This window comes from Epinephelus moara, chromosome 8 (assembly GCF_006386435.1).
Source record: "Epinephelus moara isolate mb chromosome 8, YSFRI_EMoa_1.0, whole genome shotgun sequence".
NCBI classification, from domain to species: Eukaryota; Metazoa; Chordata; class Actinopteri; order Perciformes; family Serranidae; genus Epinephelus; species Epinephelus moara.
In genome coordinates this window covers 6,931,849-6,955,249 of record NC_065513.1, presented here as the reverse complement: position 1 = coordinate 6,955,249, position 23,401 = coordinate 6,931,849, and the positions used below count along the sequence as shown (strand labels likewise).

At 40.9% G+C, this 23,401-nt stretch overlaps 1 protein-coding gene across 1 annotated transcript; it reads right to left on the bottom strand.

Moving 5' to 3' along the window:
• Positions 1 to 2,579: 2,579 nt before the first annotated feature.
• Positions 2,580 to 21,645, bottom strand: ppm1f (protein phosphatase, Mg2+/Mn2+ dependent, 1F). Its single transcript, XM_050051318.1, has 8 exons — positions 21,452 to 21,645; positions 18,021 to 18,254; positions 11,989 to 12,116; positions 9,104 to 9,306; positions 8,800 to 8,988; positions 6,825 to 6,968; positions 6,177 to 6,270; positions 2,580 to 3,219 (listed from the first exon to the last, which is right to left on the bottom strand). The coding sequence occupies exons 2-8, from the start codon at positions 18,182 to 18,184 to the stop codon at positions 2,828 to 2,830; spliced, it is 1,314 nt and encodes a 437-aa protein (XP_049907275.1). The 5' UTR covers positions 18,185 to 18,254; positions 21,452 to 21,645; the 3' UTR covers positions 2,580 to 2,827.
• Between the last annotated feature and the right edge of the window lie 1,756 nt (positions 21,646 to 23,401).

Genomic DNA, 23,401 nt, shown 5'->3' with positions numbered 1-23,401 from the left:
TATCACACATATTCTTTTCCTTTTTAATTCTCATTGCTTTTATTCAGCTGCTGATATTAAATATTTTAGAAAACAGCACAGCATCTTGTCAGTGATACAGAATATTACATCTCAAAGTCATTAACACAGAAATATCCATATTAATGTTCTCAATAAGACATTATTAAGAACTATTAATTAAAGGTATACTATGCAGGATCTCTTAAAAAAAACCAAAACTATGTGTAGTCATACCAAAGTGATCCCTCTCAATCATCACTTTCGACCCACTAGAAGTGTATTTATCTGCAGAGACTGCCTTCTGCCTGGAATTTCTTCCATTCGTGATGGTCGGCACAATTCTGGGCTGCAAGCTTTGGGCTTTGGGTGTGTAGCCCCCAGCCACTAACAGCACACAGGTGAGGTTGGGATGTTATCCAGGGTTCAGACAGCTCAAGGCAAGTAAGATTTAAGACTTTCAAAAACTTTTTAATGTCAGTTGAAATGACTTTAAGACCAATTTTACAATGACTGAAATATTAGAAAACATGAACAAACATCAATTAGGATTGCCCGAATCTTTGTTGTAACATAAAACATGACTTTTTGTCTTATGGCAGAGACTGAGGTAGGACAGAATTGAGAAATATCTGGTTTTCTTGCCATTTTTTTATGTCTCTCACTCAACATGTGGCATTCCACTTCCGTGATTTCCATCGTGCAGAGTTTGATTTTTTTTTTTGCATTTTTAAGACTTTTGAAAGACTGATTTAAGACATTTTAATACCAATCAAGGCCTTCATTTTAGATTACTGAATTCAATGACTTTTTAAGGATTCGTGGGAACGCTATTTTAAAAAGGCAGCCATTAGAATTATATGGGGTTGGCTTTCACATTCACTTATGCTGGCAAGCACTGATGGAGAGCCTGGGGAAGAAGAGCAGCATGGAGTTTGCCTGTCGTCTGTTGAACAGGTGCTGGTGCTCATCTTACATAGTTTGCTTAAGTATCGCCTTATGCATTACAACAAATGTAATGCTGCTACAATCGTACAGCAGCTCACAGTGTATGTACAAGCAACGTATAGAGGAGGGGCCAAGCTCTAATGTTGTCTTTACAAACGGTAACAGACAGACCCTGCATAGTTTATCTTTAAAGACATAAAACCAAAGCAAAACACAGCAGTCAGAAATACTATCGGTTTGTTGTCCAGTAAATCAAGCAACATGTTCCACATCAATACTCCCTTACGTCAGCATGCTAAGCTTATGCAGTTAGTTTTGTAACACCAGAGCTCCTTCAAAACAAAAGCACTAACTATTCCTCTCTGTGATCCCTTTGCCATCTGTTCTTCCAGGATAAAGCCCAGAAATAGCTGGTCCTGTACTTCAGAGATTCAAAACAAACTACATCAGTTTCCTAATCCTCCAAAAATACAGCAAAATTTACTGATTCAAAGGAATAATTCAACCGAAAAATGACCGTTTGTACGTCAGTTACTTACCCTGTGTTACCTTGATTTTTATGGAAAACTGTTTTTCTTGCATGAACTGAAGCCATTGGGGGCAGCATTTAACAACAGCAAAACCATATCACAACATCCATCCGTGCAATATAATCCAACTCCCATACTGTATATCCAGCTGTAAGCTCAGTGCTTCCCAAACACATGCATTTTTACTAAACACTTTCGTCTACAAGCAGTGTGCCCTTAGTGTGCCTGAGCATAAGCATGGGTATGAGCTCTGCTAGAGCAGATTTCAAACGTATGCGTGTTACCAGGCAAGCTACTCAGGCATACACTAGACTGTCTGAACTGACATGATTCAAACGTGGCTTGTTTATTTTTGTTTCAGATTCTCCGTTCACTCTGGAGTCATGCAAGAGAAATGCATGTGTTTGGGAAGTACAGAGCATATGGCTGGATAAAGGACACTTTGATTATACTGACTGAGTTATGTGAAAGTTTGAAAAGTGATGTTTTGATATAGTTTTGCTGCTGTTAAATGTGGATCACTTAAATTCATGAAGGATGTTCATCTTTTTTGGGTTCTCCGCTCACCATGGAGACATGCAATAAAATCAAAGTTTTCTTCATGAATTTAGAGAACACGCAATGAGTAATTGATATACAAATGGTCATTTTGTGGGTGACGCATTCCATTAATCCAAGTCATTCTATGCATGGTGCACAGTGCACAATACCTTTAACAGTCATACTGCTTGGCATTAGAGATCAACTGATAGCAGTTGTTGAAGGCTGACAGTCAATGTATAGACTGAAGTTGACATTAGCTACTAAAAGGATTAAAGGATCCATTTCCCTCATGTCCCTCCTGAAGGTATCTGCAGCACAGAACAGAATGAGGGGTTTCCGAGGCATTTCATAATCATGACTGGTAAAGGCACCGTTGAAATGACTTAGGAGAAATAGCTTTTATATACACGCAATTACATACACAAAAAGTTGATTTGATGCTCAAATGGTTCATATCCTTTTAAAATACTTTGATGTTTAATTAAGTAATTTTTAACTAAAAACAAGCCAACTGACACAGCAGACCTGGGGCGGCGAGTATTCCAATGTAGGGATGCTCATTCTTGCTTTGGGAACGCAGATATCTGGCCCTGCATGTTCTTACAAACCTTTTCAAATCTTTTTGTTTAAATACAGTTGAATTAACACTTTTCCTCCAAAGCAGTGACACGATGTGACTGCAGCCTGCTGTTAGCATCAAATGAGTGTTGTCAGTCTGTCTGACAGCTGCTGGAGACATTTATAGGCTGAGAAATGCTGAGTTGGGCAGTAGCTTGGCACAGGGGTGTCTGGGCTGCAGACCTCCTTCTTCACTGCTGTGGTGCATCTTGGGAGGTAGAGTCCTGAGTAGCTTTTGCAGGTACTGTGGTAGAGTTTTGAGCAAGCAGCTGCTGGGGTGGACGCAGGAACACCAGCATCACTGTGATGTTATCAGTAGAACCGGCTGCTTTAGCTTGACCTACCAACTGTTGAGCAACTCTCAGTCCAACAGTGTCCTCAGACTGTTCCAGCGGAGCATCTTCCCCACCCTCAGGGTCACCAGACTGCTGGAGTGCATCCAGGACCATGTGTGGGACCTCTGAAGGTTTTACGGCATCAAAGAAGCCGTCACATGCTAGCAGCACGTAGTCCTCGTCCCCGGACAGCTGGGTTGTTGAGCAGTCGGCATCTCCAGACACGTAGGGCTTCTGGTCAAAGTCACCTGGTGGAGGGATGTGGATGTATGGTTAGAAGGTTCAGCTGAACACAGCAGCACCTCTTCAGACTGAGTCAATCCAGGCCTGAAGGCTCTTTATTAAATCTACAGCTGAACTGTTTGGTTGGCATGAAGATCAATTGTCCTAACAGGATATCTCACTAATCTTACACAGAAGAGCCTGATCAAGAGATGGATTGGGTTGACATTTTTGGCTGATTTTACAGTAGCTTTTGCAGATATAATATCGGGTTTACAACTATCACACAGTTTGTAGACAGGCACCAAGTAGAAACAACGCAGGCAGAACTATTGTGTCTTTATAAACAGACAGCAAACAACCAAATTAATGGCTACCTCATAGCAGACATTTCCTGCTAGCTAGTAGACATGGTCATAGCAAAGAAGTATTCGGTTGACAGCGAGAGCCGCCACTTTCAGAAGTAGTGAAAAGTTGAATACTTATTCACTGAAAGATGAACCAATTCTGTTTGTCTCATCTGTATGGGGTGTTTTTTTAATAGTCCGTATGACATGAGCAGCAGCTGTTCCACAGTTATTTTCACATTATCTAATCTAGCCACCATTCAAAAACGTTTGGACACCCCTAACCTTAAATGAAATGGTAGGACTATTTTGCAGTTCCCCTAAATGTCCACAAGAGGGAGCCACATGTCTGAAGATAAAGTCTGCAGTCACAAGATGAAAAGGAAAAAATACAATGAGAGTAAAGAGAATAGAGAAGAAAATGAGCAGAGCTCTGTGTGGACACAGGTAGGTTTCCACAGAGAAAAGAAACAATTGTATTTTAATTAAAGTTTGATTTCAAATTTAGAAAATAACACATAGAAATTGAAAATAGAAATGGTGTCATATTTCATTTAGGTTTATTACACTTATTTTCAGTTATATAGCACAGCTTGTTCAGCTTACATACATCATACAAGTGGGATGTTGAATGAATGCGTTTAAATTAATTTATTATTAATAATTTGTTTAAATTTACACTCATACATGATGACTGGTAATGTATTGAAGAGAAGTTTTGTGGGGTGGGCAGCACGAGTCATTGATCATGCACGTGCTACAAGGGAGCATCAATAAAAATAAAATTGATGCCATATTTTGCAAAAAGTATTAAAGGTCAAAAGGTTTTCTATGTATCAACTTGAAGGAACTGTTACTGTGAGAGAATCAGTCTGTCCATCACTATGATAATCTGCAAATAGTAAAATGCACATTAACTGTAGATAAACTGTTTGGTATGCAGATCGTGTTTTTAGTTTTTTTTATAGTCAAACTTTAAGAGACTGCAACCACAAATGGGATTTGGACGCTCCCAATTCTTCACTAAATTTCACAAAAGCTTTCTAAAGTATAAAGGAGCTGACCTGAATATACATCAGTACCTCCAGGATTTCGCAGGATGTTTTTGAAATTGCTGCAGCCTGAAATGTCTGATTTCATGTGGACTTTTCTGAAAATTTGTGATGTATGATGCAATATTTTTATGTGTTTTATATCATTTTAAGAAATAAATAATATAAAAAATATTATTCAAAAAAAAATACAATTAAATAGGATTCACTTCATGATATCATGCATTTTCAGCGTGAATATTGGCCTAAAATAAACCAAATATTAAAAAATCTTTGCTGGTCCAAAGTTTTCTTCGTTATTCACGTCAAAGCCAGTCAGGAAGATTTAGAAGGCAACAGTGAGGTCTACAATGACAAACAGTCTATGTTGTAAAGACAGTGACTGACAGGTGCGGTGTCTAAGGCAGACACCACCATAGTGTTAGTATCAGATGACAGAGAGACACTGTGTGCCTCGCAGCTTCACCTTCAGGTGAGGATGAGCCCGAGATCCAAACCCCCGTCAGCTTCACCATCAGCTGAGAGAGAGCCCTGGATCCAAACCCCCGACAGTTTTAGCGTCAGGTGAGAGAGAGAGACACCATGCAATCTGCAGCTTCACCGTCAGGTGAGGAGTAACATTAGTCATATGATGCTTACAGTTTTCCCTGTCATTATTTGTGTCACTGTGTTAGCCGCATGATAAACAGAGATAGAGAGAGAGAGACAAGCGGGCAAGGAGGAGCTGTGTACATCAATGCACTGCATACAGCTCGACTGAAATGAGATTTCACCCATTTTAAATAGTCAAATTTGTGGTAAAGTTGTGGTGACTGGACAAATTTCCAAGGGAGCGGCTGAATTTACGTTACTTGTTGCGATTGCACATCGCGAAGTCCTGGAGGGACTGATACATCATTGACTAAACAAAACCCTGCTGACTTGACTAAACACAAGCAAATGATAGACTGTTATGCTATTTTTGGTTTGGTATTTAAATTTGACTCCCATATTTCTGAACACAGGGACAATTTCATTTAAGCTGTGTAAAGTTCTACTTTTTTTTTTATGTCAAAGCAAATGTGAGGGGCCGTACAATGCCACGTCTTTAACCGCCTGGAAAACGTGAGGTGAGATGGTGGGCACTACTCTGTGCCAGCTTTAACTTCTCCTCCATTTAACAGCAACTGATATTCACAGAAGAAGGGAAAGGTATCTGCCAGCTCTAATTTGTTGGTCCTCGACACATGACATGCAGTGCGTGCTGCTGCATTCCAAAAGTTGAACTCTGTTTATCTCAGAGAAAAGCCGCCGCGCCCTGAAAAATAGGCGCTCGGGATGCGTAACCCCCCTGACAGCGTCACTTTGGCGTTTGAGTGTACCTGCTGCACGTCTACATTGAAAATAATTCATTTGAGGGTGCAAAAAAACAACAACATGTGTACAGCCCCTAAATGAAACTGTGTGGGGGGTTTTAGGTATATTCCTTAAAAATACACATACATAGCTGGTCTTTTTACTTATGACCCTCCTTATAGAACCTAGATAGGGGGGATTCCACACAAATCCTTTTTTCTCTGCTCCTGCTGGTTGCGATTGACTTACCTATAGCTCTGGATACAGCGTATGTGCCATTAACACGCCAGCAACCCATGAAGGTGATACAGCCACCAAGATCCTCAATTCTCTGTTTCTCATCCTGGATGGCAGAGGACAAAAGACACCAACTTTATCATCCAACCACCTTCCCACAATTTAGTTTATCTACAGATGTGCAGTAATTTGTTGTAACTATTTTCACTGTTAGGTGAATCTAAACTCCACATGTGTCACGTGACTGTCATCAGTCAAGTCAGCACAGCCACATCTAGTGTTTTGGTGAAGAAGCAGCAGTAAAGGCGTTCAGTCAGTAACAACTAGACTGGACAAAAGTAAAATCTATAGGAGCAAGATTTTGATGATCTTTTACACAGTCTTTTGCATGGGCTGAAAAATCATTTTTCCCTAGCAAATGTCATTATTACTTGCAAACAGACAAATGTTTGGAGGTACGGTAATTTTTACATTTTTTCTCAATTCATCTAATTCAGCAAAATGTTTACAGAACCATGACAGGAGCTGCATTTCACCGTCTTTAAAAGTGCAGCCTTTATTTTACCTTCATCTTTGGCTGCTATTGTGCTGAATCCACCTGATAGAATAACTGTGTCAACTAATTCTATATTCCTGTGTATTGACAGTGTGTACATTTACCTCTCTGTCTGGTTTATGGGGGTCCATGAGTGTAACAGCCTGTCCCTTTCTGACCAGTACTGCTTGAGAGTCTCCCAGCCAGGCCACAGTCAGCTCCTGTCCCTGGATTAGCACTGCCACGCCTGTAGTGCCACTTCGCAGACGCTGACGACAGCACACACACACACACACACACACACACACACACACACACACACACACACACACAGAGAAAACACTCAGATCCCAGAACCCATAATTACAATCTAGTGGTCAGAGCTCTGAATGCAACACATAGCAGCATCTAGCCAATCGGAGTTCCTGCTGCAAATCTGTGGGTTGGATTTGATTCAATTTTGAGATGCCCACTGCTTAAATTTAAGGAAGCTGTGTTTAAACAAACCCAAACTCCAAATGAAAACTGCAAATGCTGAAAAAGTTAAATCTAAAAGCCTTTGCAAAATTAATCTTGTGATTTGATTTTAAAATTCTATTAATAATTCATGATTAAAAGACAAAAAGGGAATAGAATTATTATCTAGTAAAGTAAAAAAAAAAAGATCTTTCAAATACTATATTGTTGTTGATATTATAATAACAGTGCATGTTTGTCAGCTGAAATGAGAAGCTCCTCACTGCAGTGTGCAATTTGGGGCCGTGGTCAACATGGGCGGAATCAAACGCTGAGTGCCACCCTGCGTTAGCAATTTTGTGTGCGTTTACTGCTAGTTAGTTAACTGCTACCCCGCAGTTCCTCTATGCCTCTCTCCCAGCCTATGAGACTATTTTTGCCGTGAGGAGAGCAGCCAGCACCTCTAAAGAGGCAGAGACAGACTTGCTGCGGCAACTCAAGTTCAGCCAAAGCTAACCTGCTAACCCAGCAATGGGGGTCACAGCGGGCTGGTCACCAGTGGCAGTGCTGGTTATAACCTGTGTAATGACAGCAACAGAAGCTTGCTGACCTGGCAGGGACTTGGGGTTTGCTTGGTTGAATGCTAGTTGCCACAGCCGCGATTGAAGGTCCGTCTCCCAAGCTGCTGTCTGCTCTCCTCCCAGCTAAGAAGTCTCATATACGGGAGTGAGGCTGAGGGACCACAGGGTGCAGTGCAGTCCTTCTCCGAGGAATATGATTACAGTGGCTTGGAAAATAGCAATATAGAGCACTGAATTTGATGAATGTACGCATTATTATGGATCCCACTACATTTCTCGCCAAGTCCCACCCTATGATATCTCAAAAAAAAAAAAAAAAAAAAAAAAAAAAAAAAAAAAAAAAAAAAAAAAAAAAAAACCTGACAAAAGTCCACAGCTCTACATCCAGGAGTGTGTGGACACTGGAGGAAAGCCAACAGAGAGCCACCGCCCTCCAGTCTTCTCCCTGGTTCTCTGGTAGAGGAGCAAGGCACAGCGGTCAGTCAAAGGGGCTTTTTAAGATGAGAGGACAGCCAGGGCCCGCAGAGCATGTTGGAGAAACAGAGGGAGTGCAGTAGTCCTCACATCCTTGGATGTGAAGCCTCCAACATGCTCTACAGGCGTTTGGTCTCCTCTCACCCACTATGACCGCCCCTCCAGCCCCGGTAAAACCTCCAGCATGCTTTACGGGCCCTGGTTTGAGCTGCTTGGCTCTATCTCACAGCCTACAAGCAGCCTCCAAGTGACCCATGCTGTGCTCCACTCTTCCATCAGAGGACCAAGAGGTCAATTTGCAATTGCATTGTAATTTATTTTAAACTAGGCAATGTTTATTACAGGTCATGATAAAATTACAAGTATACTGGTGTAATATGTTTTCAAGGTTGCTGTGTTTATAATTAAGTACTTCATGCAGTACTGATGTCCTCTTTTTAGGTGGTGCCGCTGAGTGAGTCAAACATGCTCAATGTGAGTTTAAAGGTTTGACTCCGCCCACATTGAGCGCCACCCTGAACTGCACATTGCAGTGAGGGGTACTTGGCTGGAACCTGTTCAGGATGTGGTAGTGGTGCTGCTTCAGTACCTCTCTCTTGGCTTTGCCTCTGAAAATGTCATCAGTGTATTTGAAGGCACTTTTAAGGGCTGTGGCTGCGTCTCTCTGCAGTGTCTCCTGTTTACTCAGAGCAACATGGAGGTGAGTGGCAGCGTAGATGGCAGCATCCACCCCTCCATGACCGTCAAACACAGCGTAGTAGGCACGCTCCACTCCGTCCTGGACCATGGTATAGACAGAGAGAAAGACATCAAATAGGTGTTTCATCTTAATAATCTGATGGTGTTACAAGAAAACCAGTGTGAAGCAGCGTTGTTACTGTGAAAGTCTTCACCTGGATTCCAAAGAGCTGGTTGAACTCAGCCAGGGTGACGTGTTTGTCCTCCATCTTTCTCCTGGTGTTCTTGATGGCATGGACGGAGCAGCGGAGGAACTGGGAGGGAGAAGGAGGGGGCTTAGGGAAGTTTTGATGCCATGCCAGCGCCACATCTATCAGCTTGTTGATGAAGAGACGTTGGACTGCCTCTGACTGAAGCACTAACAGAAAGATAAAATCATCAAGAAATCAGTGACAACCTTTTGGTTCTTAATACTTTTTGCTACTAGTATATACAGTGCAATATTAAAGGAGACCTATTATTCTTTCACTTATTTTTTGTTATACATACAATACATGCATACAAAACATTGATAGATGTTCATATTGAACATTAAGTTTCAAATAGTAAGGTAAATGTATGTAAAAGTAATCTCTGTGAGCAAAAACCTCAGACTTCACACTGATCTAAATACTCTGTTTACAGCGTTTTCTTCTGCTTTTGCGACATCAGCTCATGATAGATTTCTTTATATGGTCATCTGCTCCAGGCACACTACTGCAAGTGTTTACATTACGTAGCCTTCACTGCTATATGCAGCTACATGCTAAAGTCAGGGAGACTTGTAATCTTAGTTGCTGATGTTATAAATTTCTTCTCAGTTTTGGATCATTTTCCTACTGGAACATGCCCGGTTGTGTTTAGGTTATTGGTTATTCTTCACGTTAGAAAATCCTACTATTCTCTGTTAAAGTCATTCCCCAATGATGATGCCGTGATGCCAAGATGTGTAAGAAATGGCAGTTACCAGGAACTGTGGAGGTCAAGTTGAGGTCTGGAAGACCAAGAAAACTTTCTGAGAGAGCTACTCGTAGGATTGATAGAAAGGCAAATCAAAACTCCCATCTGACTGCAAAACAACGGCAGGAAGATTGATCAGACTCTGGTGGTGGTCTGTGCAGTGACACCTGTACAAATATGACCTTCATGGAAGAGTCATCAGAAGAAAACCTTTCCTGTGTCCTCACCACAAAATTCAGCATCAGAAGTTTACAAAGGAACGTCTGAACAAGCCTGATGCTTTTTGGAAACAAGTCCTGTGGACTGATGAAGTTAAAATAGAACTGTTTCGATGCAAAGAGCAAAGGTGTGTTTGGAGAAAAAAGGATGCAGAATAGGGGTGGGCAAAATGGCCCTACAATAATATCACGATATTTCAGGGTATTTTTGCGATAACGTTATTCTTAACAATATGACAAATTAGAAAAAAATATATATATATTATCAATTTGAGAAAAAAGTGTGATATAGTTTTACATGTCAATCTAACAGTTTTCCTTCAGATATTCAGAAAAACCTAAACTAAAATGATTCGGATTCTGTATACAATATTAATAGTTCAACAAAAATTTTTTTCCCACAACATAAACATTTAAATAGCTCCCAAATACAAAAAAATGTACCCTGGGATCTCTATATATAAATCAACAGATGATTTCCTTCTCTTTTAGCAAAATCCTAAATGATTGAGTTGTTTTTTTTCCCACCTGGACCTTTATGCTCTCCCAGTTCTCCTCTCATCATCACGCTGTAACCAGTGACAGGCTGTTATGCTACAATAACTATTGCGCATTCACATATATGTAGTTTTTTTCTCGCATAGGTTTACATTACCAAAGGTTTATGACAAAAGAACACTAACTCCTGTGTGCACACAGCAAAGAGGAGAGGAACAGACGCTCTGCTGTTGCCGGCGGAGTCGCTGAATAAGTTCCCTCTGCAGAGACGGTAACTCATGGTAACTTGCTAAAAGAGTCTGAGATGTCGGGGGCAGTTCATGAAACATTCAGGACGCCTAGGCCTAACGACGCCACAGTTTATTTCACACTACTGAAGCTTCTCCTCTTTCTGGAACTACCAGGGAGTCGGCCATGCTTGTTGTTGGCTTGGGTATGAGTATGACATCAATATGTCAAGAAGCTGAAATATCGCAAGTATCACAATATGAATTTTTCACATGATATTAAAAATTTTACCATCTGTAAAAAAAGATGAAGAGAGGATGGCTTCTACAACAGGACAATGATCCTAGTAGTGACCATGCAGGGTGCCCAAACTTTTGCTTCAGACCCTACATCTTTTTTTTTTTTTTTAGAGATTGAAATTAAAAAGTAAGTGCTTAAAATATTGAAGAAATGTGTCATCTTTAACTTTTTGGTTTTTGGGAATCAGATCATCTTTTACTTGCTTAGCTATTCGCAGTCATGGCATTTTGACCAGGGGTGCCCAAACTTATGCACGTCACTGTAAAGTCCCTTGTAGTGTTTAAAACACAGAGAAACATGAACAACTCTGCAGCTCCTCTCAGCTCTACAGCACTTTTTAGCCTCTGCTAGCTCAGTACTTTGGTTTAATGTCACAGTTATTGTTTTCGTTCACCCTCACTATACTCAACTGTTAAGCAGCAAGCAGCAGACAGACACAGTTACAGACTAGCTTGTGCACATAGTTAAGCATTTAGTAGCTAATGAGCCAGGTCTATGCTTGTGGGAGCTGGTGGAGACCAAAAACCGAGCTAAAGGACGGTGATGACTGGACTTAGATTCATCAGGTGGACCTAAACAGGCATCCAAAAAAATAATAATGCCACTCTGTGTCAAATAATCACTTACAGGTTTGTGATTAACTTTTTAAGGTGATAATATTTCAGCATTGTGTTCACAACTTGTTGCACTGCCTCCAAGTAGTTGTGGAAATTTATTGCTTACGTCCGGCAACAAAGCTCCCATTTTTATCATTGAGAGTTGACTAAAGATTTGAGACACCACTCAGTGAAACAAAATCTAATTTAACAGCACCACAAACTACAGCCTCCAAACTGAGCCTACAGTAAAACTCTTACAGACTACTTGCTGTTCCTCTTCCTGGCTGTCAGCTTCCTGGGAGCAGTGAAAAGGTGAGAGGTCGTTCTGCAGAAGTTGGGACAGCGCTGCCTGGCACAGCAGGGCACTGAGGCCTGCAGGAGCACCCCTGAACCAACAAAAACAAGCAGAAATACATGAACATGATTAATGTCTCTCACCAGACTTTGCAGCAAAGTGACACTGTACTCAATTGTACAGCCAGATGTGAGTAAATCACCTCAGTACAGAAATAAACAAGCAAATGCTAGCAAACACAAATGAGTAAAATATAACTGGAGCACAACATGTGCTTATTTAAATGAGTAACAGCTGCTAAATACACAACTAACTGTGAGATAAACTCTGTCATCTGTCAGTCCTTCTGCTTTACAGAATTACATTTCTGTTGCAGAAACAGACTGAACTAAGGAAACGGGAAGTGGGCAGAACAATGTGTTTGTACAGACAGGATATGAAGTCTTCCTGACAGGGCATACTTCTGAAGTAAAATGTGAGCCCAAGAGAGAGCACAGCACACACAAGGCGATGATTCAGAGACCAAGACCTCACACATTTTTTAAATTAGACTTTTCCTCTACTAAGTTTGGCTGAGCTGGAGGGTTGCTCATAGCTGTTCTAATGCTCATTTTAAAGGGATATGACTAAGAAGGGAGGAGACTTCAGACAATTTGCACAGTGCAGTCCATAAGAGCTAAGAGGATGAGACATCTTTTCATGACTTTCCAGCATGTATGTCTTACCAAACCACATGACTAAAACATATCCATCTTTACTGTTTTTAAATGGTTTCCACTGCATTTGGGCTGAAAACCACCTCATGTCATGAAGATGTAAAACCTGCCCATGAGAATCTTTCAAACATGCACCTTGTTACAAAAATCTGACTGCAACTATACATGTCACGTATCTGGACTAGGAAGGTGCACTCAGAGGAGTGCAGATCTCCACCAGGTATAATGAACAAACCAACAGAAATAGGCAAGGCTACAAAATCAGGCAGGCAAAACTTCTGGAACGCCCTCCGTGTGCTATAATGTTCTATAATGCAGCAGAAGGAACAAAACGCAGCTGCACCTGATGTAAATGTACCTCCTGGCTCCCTACCATTCATGATGGCAATGGAGATGACTAAAACAAGGTTCAAAATGAGACCAAACTTTTCTATGGGTGTCAGTTTTTTAACCACAACAAAGACCAAACTGCGTCCTGCTCCTGCAACAGAATAGGTAAGGCTTGTTTTTAGTAGAGCAGATTTTCGGAAAACTTCCTGCCCCTACCAGTTGGTAAAAAGGAGTCAGCAGTCAATGACGACGACTATAAAACAGTCAATAAAACAGGTTTTTCAACAATTGTGAATCACTGCAACCCTGAGACGTCCTTGTGTGCACACAAAATATGAGGCTGATGGATCTAGTAGTTTGTGGGATCTACTGCGAACAGACAGATACACACACTCGCACGCAAGCACACACACGACCAAACGCATGATCTCCAGGTTTATGCCTGGCAAAGAAAATGAGCTCCTAAGTAACTTTAATGTAAAAATTACAATAGCAACATTTCTGTAACACTTTCAACATGGCATTGTCTGTATTTAATGCTGTCAGATTACGTTAATTGTCCTGCAAGTTTATCACAGTGATTAAATCATTGCTCACTTACAAAGAGAAGGGAAAAATAACTCTTGTATGACAATAACAATCAACTGGGCACTCCCTCCCTATGTTTTCAAGTTTCATTTCTGTAAACCGCAGGAATGAAGTGCAACACCTCACATAGAGTGTGTGAGCAAACAGCAATAATTGAGACAGTCCTATCCCGTCTGAATGAAGTCATTAAGAATATTTTTCTACCTTTCAAATACTGTAAATGATTATCAAAGATTAGTTATAACAGTGGAGGAGGATAATGAGCGGAGAGTTCTGTTGTTATGTCCTCCACAGCTCGTTTGGAATTTTCTGGTTTTACTTTTTTACAGCGTGTCAGCAACTATTATTCAGTCTACCCCTGCAGTCTGAAGTCAAACAGCAAAGCCAACCATGCATACTGAATGAGCAGGGCAAGAGCAGAGCTGTCAGGAATCTGAGGAATGTAGCCACATATGCACAACATGGGCGGACACTGCAAACAGTACCAAGCAGGGGTGGCCCACGTACCGAATATATACGATATATTCTAATATTTTACATGTGACAAAGCAGATGACCATATTGACATATTGAGATTTTCCTTGTGCATTTTAGTAATTTATTTATGCATTAAAAGCAGGCCATGTTTATGTACAGGGGACTTGTTTTCACTCCCTCTTGTGCAGACATCCTAAGTTGATCAACCATGCTCACCGGTTTGTCACTCATTGTCCTGCCATCTCATCAGTTCAAAATAGAGAAAGATCATGAAGCAGATCTACCATTTGGAGGTCGTTTGGTGTCAGGAGGGCAGATGTGAAACAGACTACTATCATTTGCAAAATATGCCACAAGACAATTGCTACAAAAGGAAGCGGTACCACAGATCCGTTCCATCACTTAAAACATAACCTAGTGCAGACTGAAGAAATAGATCAATTAACTAAACTTCAAAAATGCCTTAAAGACATAAAATCCTGGATGAGCTCCAATTTCCTGATGTTAAATTCAGCGAAAATGAAGTTATTGTTCTCGAGCACCAAACAACTCAGAGACTCTTTATCTGATGATATAGTTTCTCTAGATGGCATTGCTCTGGCCTCTAGCACTACCGTAAGAAACCTCGAAGTAATATTTGATCAAAATTTGTCTTTTAACTTTTAATATTTAAAACAAACCTCACGGACTGCATTTTTTCATCTGCGTAATATTGCAAAAATTAGGCCTATCCTGACCAGAAAAGATGCAGAAAAATTGGTCCACGCTTTTGTTACCTCAAGGCTGGATTACTGTAACTCCCTATTATCAGGTAGCTCTAGTAAGTCCTTAAAAACTCTCCAGCTAATCCAGAATGCAGCCGCACGTGTACTAACAGGAACTAAGAAACGAGATCATATTTCTCCTGTTTTAGCTTCTCTGCACTGGCTCCCTGTAAAATCCAGAATTGAATTTAAAATCAGTCTCCTACATTACAAAGCTGTAAATAGTCAGGCTCCGTCATATCTTAGAGAGCTCACAGTGCCATATTATCCCACCAGAACACTGCGCTCTGAGAACGCAGGGTTACTCGTGGTCCCTAAAGTCTCCAAAATTAGATCAGGAGCCAGAGCCTTCAGCTATCAGGCTCCTCTTCTGTGGAATCATCTTCCTATTTGGGTCCGGGAGGCAGATACCGTCTCCACATTTAAGACTAGACTTAAGACCTTCCTTTTTGATAAAGCTTATAGTTAGGGCTGGCTCAGGCTTGCCTTGTACCAGCCCCTAGTTAGGCTGACTTAGGCCTAGTCTGCCGGAGGAGCCCCTATAATACACTGGGCACCTTCTCTCCTTCTCTCTCTCTCCTTTGCTAACATTCATGTCCTGTTACTGCATGTCACTAACTCGGCTTCTTCTCCGGAGCCTTTGTGCTCCGCTGCCTGGCAGGTTAACTCGTATCGCAGCTATGCCTGGATCGTGTGACGTGGTTGTGCTGCTGCTGTGGTCCTACCTGATGCCACTGTTGGGATTCACAGGACCACAGATGATTTATCATTTGGTAAAATCATCACTGATTTAAAGGCTTTTTCCTCTGCATGCTCTTTGTCTTCAAACAAAGACAGCTAGGTGACACCCATCTCCACAGGAGGTCTCACCTCACACCTCAGTGAGACACAAGTCTCACAACTTGATTGGACAGTACTTTTACAGTGACATGTGACTCTGTGATGTCACAGGCATCTGTACAAGGTCTGCTCCCTTCAGATTTTTTTTTCTTGCTCTGGAGCTTCAACACCTCACACCTCTCTCCGGCTGGGCCTGGAACAGCAGAGGCCCAGACCCTTGCTCCTTGCCCCAACCACTAAAGGGAGGGCAATTGATCACAGACTCTCTTGCAAACACAAGGTTTGCAACTAGCTTTCCAGCAACAAGGAACTAAGTGAGTTAGTACCCAGCGTCTAACTCTTCTAAACCCTGAGCGACCAGCTTCCTCTGAGTTTCACCTTTGGAACAAAGGACCCAACAAAGACTGCAGCTGGAATCACCTTCTCAGCCTTCTTCTGCCAGCTAACAAAGCAGTACACCACCAAGTGACTCTTTCTCCCATCCACTCAAGGATCGGTAATGTAACAACTGGGCATAGCTTATCACAGCTTTACAGGCCAAGCAAGACTGTTTAACTTATTGTATGTGATTTAATGCTGTCATTGAGTTATTGTTGTGATAGTTTGCAGTGAGGTCATTGGTTAGTTGGCTGCGCCAAAGCTAAGTGTCTAGTTTGCTAATACTGTTCACAAACAGATTCTTGCACACAGATAAACAATCTCTGCACTAATCCAGACCGTTTGCAACACAAATCACATTCACATAGACTCATTAACAAATAGGCTTTCAACAGAGCTACACCCAGACAGGCATCTCAAAGTTCCCGCTTCTTTTCCTTTGTCTTTGTCCTGACCACACGATCAGACAAACACCTCCCCCGGACCTGAAGCTAGCCTTGATTCGGCCATTTTGGTAGTTCTCTGTTGTCAGCCATTTTGTTTTGTAGGCCAAACGTGGCCACACCAGCCTTTGCCTTTCTCTTCTTTCTCTCTCTCTCAAACACACACATATACACACCAAGCTTGTATATAGTTAGTTAGAATTTGTGTGTTTTGGTTTGCTTTGCTAGTTTGTGAATAAATATAATTCTTTGGAATCATACCTGCTGTCTGTTTAATGTTGTACAAGAGTGAATGAATAGTCAACCTCTGCTGCGTCAAGAACTCCGAAATCCTTCAGGCGTTACTGTTAATTTTGGTTGTTGTCATTAATTTAATTATTAATCAAAACTCCAAATTAATAGTTTAGCCTATTTTATGAGACTGATATCTTTAACTGGCTGTCATTTTTCCCTTTTCGGGGATGGTGCCCCACGAGGTGATTTAATGTTAATTAAGTCATTATTTAACATAATTATTAATTGATTTAATTGGCTATTTAATAGCCAATTAAATCCCAACATATTTGGTGCCGCCATGTGAAGCCCGAATTTATGTTCCCAACATTTTGGTGCCTCCGTGTGAAGCCTTATGTGTTGACCCCAACACCGCCTACTGCTGCTGTTATCATTAGTCATACTTCTACTGTTATTATACACATATGATTATTGTCACATACATATACTATCATATATTAATATATACTTACAATATATTGTACCACAATAGCCGTAATTATTATTATAATATTATTAATTACATTGATGTTGTTGTAAACTACTGTCATTATCTCCGCCAAGGAGGTTATGTTTTTGCTCATGTTGGTCTGTTTGTCTGCAAAATTACTCGAAAAGTTCTGAATGGATTTTGATGAAATTTTCAGAAAAGGTTGATAATGGGACAAGCAACAGATGTTAAAATTTTGGTGGTGAATGTCTCATTTTGTCATATGGAACTTTGTAAATTTATTATGTTGATCTGTTCTGTATGACATTTATTGCATGTCTGTCGGTCCTGGAAGAGGGATCCCTCCTCAGTTGCTCTTCCTGAGATTTCTACAGTTTATTTCCCCATTAAAGGGTTTTCCGCTGTGAGGGTCCAAAGGACAGAGGGACGTCGTATGCTGTAAAGCCCTCTGAGGCAAATTGTGATTTGTGATATTAGGCTTTATAAATAAAATTGATTGATTGATTGATTGATTGATTGATTGATTGATTGAAGATTTAAACATAAAAGTGACCTTCTGGTGAAAGTTATAGGCAATTTCACAGTAATTCCATTTATTCACATAATACTGTTATTTGGTCCATAGACAGATAAATACATTTATAGCATGTGGGTTATGTGGCTTTTGTGTATCCTTCAGGCCTACCAACCACATAAAAAGCATTCTGTTAATTGCTCCCTCCCAGTCAGTCATACCTGGCAGCCAGTAGCTTCAGGCCGAGCTCCAGGCTCTCTCCATGCAGCTCGTCCAGAGACACTTTTCGACTCAGAGGGCTGACAGGCAGTGGACTGCCTTCCTCCAGAGCAGCAGGGAACTCCTCCACAAACCTCCCCAGGAAGCACCTGGCCTCCTCCTCCATCCCGCTGGCTCTGGCTGCAGTAAGCACTCCGGTGAACAGGGGGTCAGCACTCACAGGTCAGGAGGATACACTTAAAGGGCAGAGAAAGCAGGCTTCAAATTTAACTCTAACTCTAACTTTGTGGTATAAACATCACAGATGAAACTTTTAATTCCCAGCTGGTATCACCTTTGTGAGATACACCCACAACTCAATCAATACTATTACGTTATTATTATTGTTAGCACTATCCTTATTATAAGTTATAATCATTATATCGTTTTAACCTGTCATAGAAGCACACTAGGAAATTTAACTTAAGTCTACAACTACTGATGTAACTACTTTGACTTAGGGACAGTACTTTACTTATCAGAGGACGGGAGTGACTGTGTGTAAGTTTGTTTGTGTTTTCTTTAATTTTATTTTTATCTTGATGTTCACCAAAGCTACTAATAATAATTGATAATAATAATAATAATAATAACAATAATGATAACAATAATAATACTAATAATTAGTATTATTTTGAATAATCATGCCAAATGTAGGTACTATTGTAGCCAGTGCAATAAGCAAACAGTAGAGAGTTAACATGGAAACAAACAAAAAAAAAACAACCCAAAAAAACATTTCTTGAGAAAAATGCTACTCCTCCTTAGAAGTACGTTTTGAAGGACAGTCAAAAAATTGAAAATTTGCTGGTAATTTCTGTTTTTATTTTCTGGCTGTGATAAAATGGTGTAATTTTGGCAAATTTTAAAGCAAACATGCCTTTCACACTCGCCAGCAGGATTTGGGGTAAGAGGGTATTCAAAATAAACAGAAAATACTAATGCTGCCCCCTAATAGTCGACCAAACATTAATCGACCAGAAAGGTCATTGATTGTCATGATTTTATTGGTCATTTAGCAGAAAAAACAAAACAAACAAAAAAAAAACAAAACAAAACAAAACATGAAACCATGTGGGAATTTAATTTGATAGGACAGACACAAGAAGTGGCCACACTCAGCAGTCAGACAGGAGTCATGTTTATTTACACTTCTGGTACCTGCGGTTATCATACAGGCTAGTTAATAACATGTCGGGCAGGAAATCCAAAGTGTGAGATTATTTTGAGAAGGTGAAGGACGAACCCAAGGTGATATGTAAACTCTACACACAAACATTACTACAAACATGACATATCATCTGAAACATGTAAGTAGCTACATGCCCATTAGCCACTTAGCACAATCATTACTGCTTTGCTGACAGGGTAATTAACGGGTGGCTCATTCAGTGTGTGATGTGCACTTCAAGATAAAATATAGCCCTATATTAATGATGGTTCATTAGTATGGTTTTGTATTTCTCTGTAATGTAGCACAGTGTTGACAATGTTACTGATACTATTCTTCCTCAGGCCTTGAACTCAAACCATTATGTTGCCCCACCCAAAATATATAAAATAAATATTGTAAACATGCAGGCGACTAGTCGACTAATGGCCCTAAATGACGATTACTGCTCAAATAGGAAAATTCTTTGGCCCAATCCCAATACCCCCCCTTGTCCACCACCCCTTAGCCCTTGGCCCTACCCCTAGCCCTTGCCCACTACCCCTTGGCCCTCGAAATGAAGCAACGAGGGGTAGGGGTTGAAATCTTTCCCTAGGAATTGGGTCGGTTACGTTCACGCATATGTAACTATTTTAAACAGGAAGCCATGAGCCATCTACATTTCCAAATGGGCATCTACAACGTAACGGTAACGTTTGCTACTATTATGCTTGCTACTAACGTAACGGTAACGTTTGCTACTATTATGCTTGCTACTAACATACCATTAGAGTAATAAGATATGTACAACAGGGGACTTCTGCTAGCTAGCTAGCTAACCAGCTAACATTACGAGGCAGCATTGTTATACTAGCTGGCATGTTATTGTAATGTGAAAAATCCGACAATTTTGCAGAACAGGACAGATGACAGACGCCAGATAGCGCGAGCTAGCTAACAAGCAACCTGACGACGGTAACGTTACCTAGCTGGCTAGCTTTCTGTCAACTCCAATCTAGGCATCGTGAATAGGAATAAAAACTTTTTCCCCGTCTCTTGCTCGGTGGTAGCCATGGTGACATCTACCCCTCGCTGGCAAGTCAGCATCTGAAATCCCTCGCTCCAAGGGCTAGTTTCATACCCACTACCCCTCATTATGCCCCCTACCCCTACACGCAAAAAGGAATTGGGACACCACTACCCCTCGCGAGAACGAGCAAATCTAGGGGTAGGCCCAAGGAGTGGTATTGGGACGGGCCCTTAGTCGGGGGCAGCCCTAGAAAATACAACCAATTAAAGTTGTTTGTCCCCCCTCTGAGCCAATGGTTCCCAACTGGAAAAAAAAATACATACAAATAAAAATAAATAAAAAATAAATAAATAAAAGGGGTCCCTCAAGGAAAAGGTTGTGAACCACTGCTTTAAGCCAAAATAAAAAGTGCTTAAAAATTTGACATAGCTCCTCCATTTTGCTCCAACCCTTTCTCTCCCTTATAAATAACTTGAAGTTTCGGACTATCTTACATTTTTGACTTATGTAAAATGTTTGATATATTAGGTTAAACTTGTGAGACTAGGTCTACATTTATGATGGTAAATTTATTATTAGTACTTTTTAAAAAAAATATTTTACAATTTTGACCAATTAGCATTTCATTTTTTCCATTATGCCCATGTTCTCTTTATCTTTTCTCGGCGGAAATGGGCTTCCATACCTTTAAATAACACTAGCCGGTGGGCAGCCATCATCTTTTAAACAAGAGGCGGTTAAGGTATCTTAAGGATAGCACTATGTCAGGTTGGCCGGCTAGTCCATGTGTAAAGAGTTAATACTGCGGAAATGACATTTCTTTAAAAAAAAGAAAAAAAAAAAAGAACAGGAGGACGTATGAAGGCTCCTGCAAACTATGGTGCCACATTATTTCCACAGCAGAGGGAGAGGCATGTTACAAGGCTGTCGAGACTGTAGACATAACGTTACAACTAGCTACCAAATACTAATAGCTAGAAACGTAACTTAGTCAACTTAGTTTTGCGATATTTTTTATTTTCCCAAATGCGTAAAAATCGCGTGAAATTGCGCGTTGAAAGTTAAGTTACTTTTTTCAGTGTTGGCGACGTCGTTCTCATGGTTGTACCATTAATGTTCACTGATATGCATGCAGTCAGCAACATACAATTGCGTAGGATTAGTGCACAAATTACAATTTTCCCGACGAGCAGAGTGCAGCTTCTTCGTCTTACCTGGAGCTAGCTCAACTGGAGCAATCCTGTAGTATAGTAGGCCTACAAACAGACCGACAGCCGAGGGAAACACGCCCTTTGACGAGACAAAGAGTCGAGATTCATTGACAAAGCACACACACACATGAACCTGCGCTGGTAGCCCTGATGGTTAAAAGACTGCTGGTCGGAAGACAGGCACAGTGAACACTATCAATAATGTTAAGAGATCTGCAGTATGCTCAACACGCCATTGGACATCACTGTCCTGTACGCTATCACATGTCCCTCCTTCCACTGTAGATTTAAAGGGACATACCAAGTGGAAATACGACACTAGACAACAAAAGTGAAAACACACTACTATACACACTGTAACTTATTATAATTATTGATCAAAGCAGGAGCTGGTTACTTCAATAAAAAAAAAAATCTAAAACGGGTAGCCCTCTTGTAGTGGAAATGCAAATATATGTATATATGTTATGTATATTCAAATTGCTTATTTTATTAGGCCATCAGTCCAAAACCCCAAAATACTCAGTTCACCCCCATTGCATATTAGGCTTATTGGCAAAATATACAATTTCTCAGCTGTTTGCAATAAACAAATTACACAAGAACTGTTTAAGTAGTTCAATGAAACTAATATTATAAGGGTTTTGATCCAAATTCAACACAAAATGCTACTTTTAATGACTACTGCAGTCTCAAAATTATTCAACCCCTTCATGACAAGCATCTTCAGTAGTTAGTAGAGCACCCTTTTGCTGTTATGACCTGCTGCAAACGTGATGCATAGCCAGACACATGCTTCAGACAGCGTTCCTGAGGAATCTTAGCCCATTCCTCATGGGCAATGGCCTCCAGTTCAGTAATATTCTTGGGTGTGCGTTTTGCAACCGCCTTCTTCAAATCCCACCAGAGATTTTCTATGGGGTTCAAGTCAGGCGACTGTGACGGCCACTCTAGAATCTTCCATTTCTTCTTCTGAAACCAAGCCTTGGTGGACTTTGAGGTATGCTTGGGATCATTATCCTGTTGGAAGGTCCAATGACGCCCAAGCTTCAGCTTCCTCACAGACGGCATGACGTTTTTACCTAAGATTTCCTGATACTTGACTGAATCCATCGTGCCCTCCACACGCTGCAGGTTTCCAGTGCCAGAGGCAGCAAAGCAGCCCCAGAGCATCACTGAGCCACCGCCATGCTTCACTGTAGGCAGGGTGTTCTTTTCAGCATATGCTTCATTCTTCTTCCTCCAGACATACCGCTGTTCCATAGGCCCGAAAAGTTCCAGTTTTGTTTCATCACTCCACAGAACAGAATTCCAAAACTTCTGTGGCTTATTTATATGGTTTTGAGCATAATGGAGCCGACTTTTCTTGTGCTTTTGGGTCAGTAGTGGTGTACGTCTTGGAGTCCGGGCATGGAGCCCTTCAGTGTTTAGTATGCGCCTTATTGTACAAACTGAAACCTCAGTGCCTGCTGCCACCAAGTCTTGCTGCAGGTGTTTTGCAGTCACTCGAGGGTTTTTGACCACTTGCCTCCTCAGGAATCTGGTGGCAGCCGCTGATAGTTTCCTCTTTCTGCCACGTCCAGGTAGTGTAGCCACTGTTCCTTTAACTTTGAACTTGCGAACTATGCTTCCAACTGTATCTCTAGAACATTCAGAGCTTTTGCTATTGTTTTGTATCATTTTCCTTGTTTGTGCAAGGCAATGATTTCTTCTCTGAACTTTTTAGACAATTCTTTTGACTTAGCCATATTTCTAACATGCAATCAAATGTCACTCTCAACAAAACCCTAGTCAGTCCAGGTATTTATGTGTTCTGTCTCAAGCACACCTGAACTAATGAAGCCCTTGATTAGTTGCACCAGGTGTGCTTGAAACAGGGGGTTGAATAATTTTGAGACTGCAGTAGTGATTAAAAGTAGCATTTTGTGTTGAATTTGGATAAAAACCATGGTA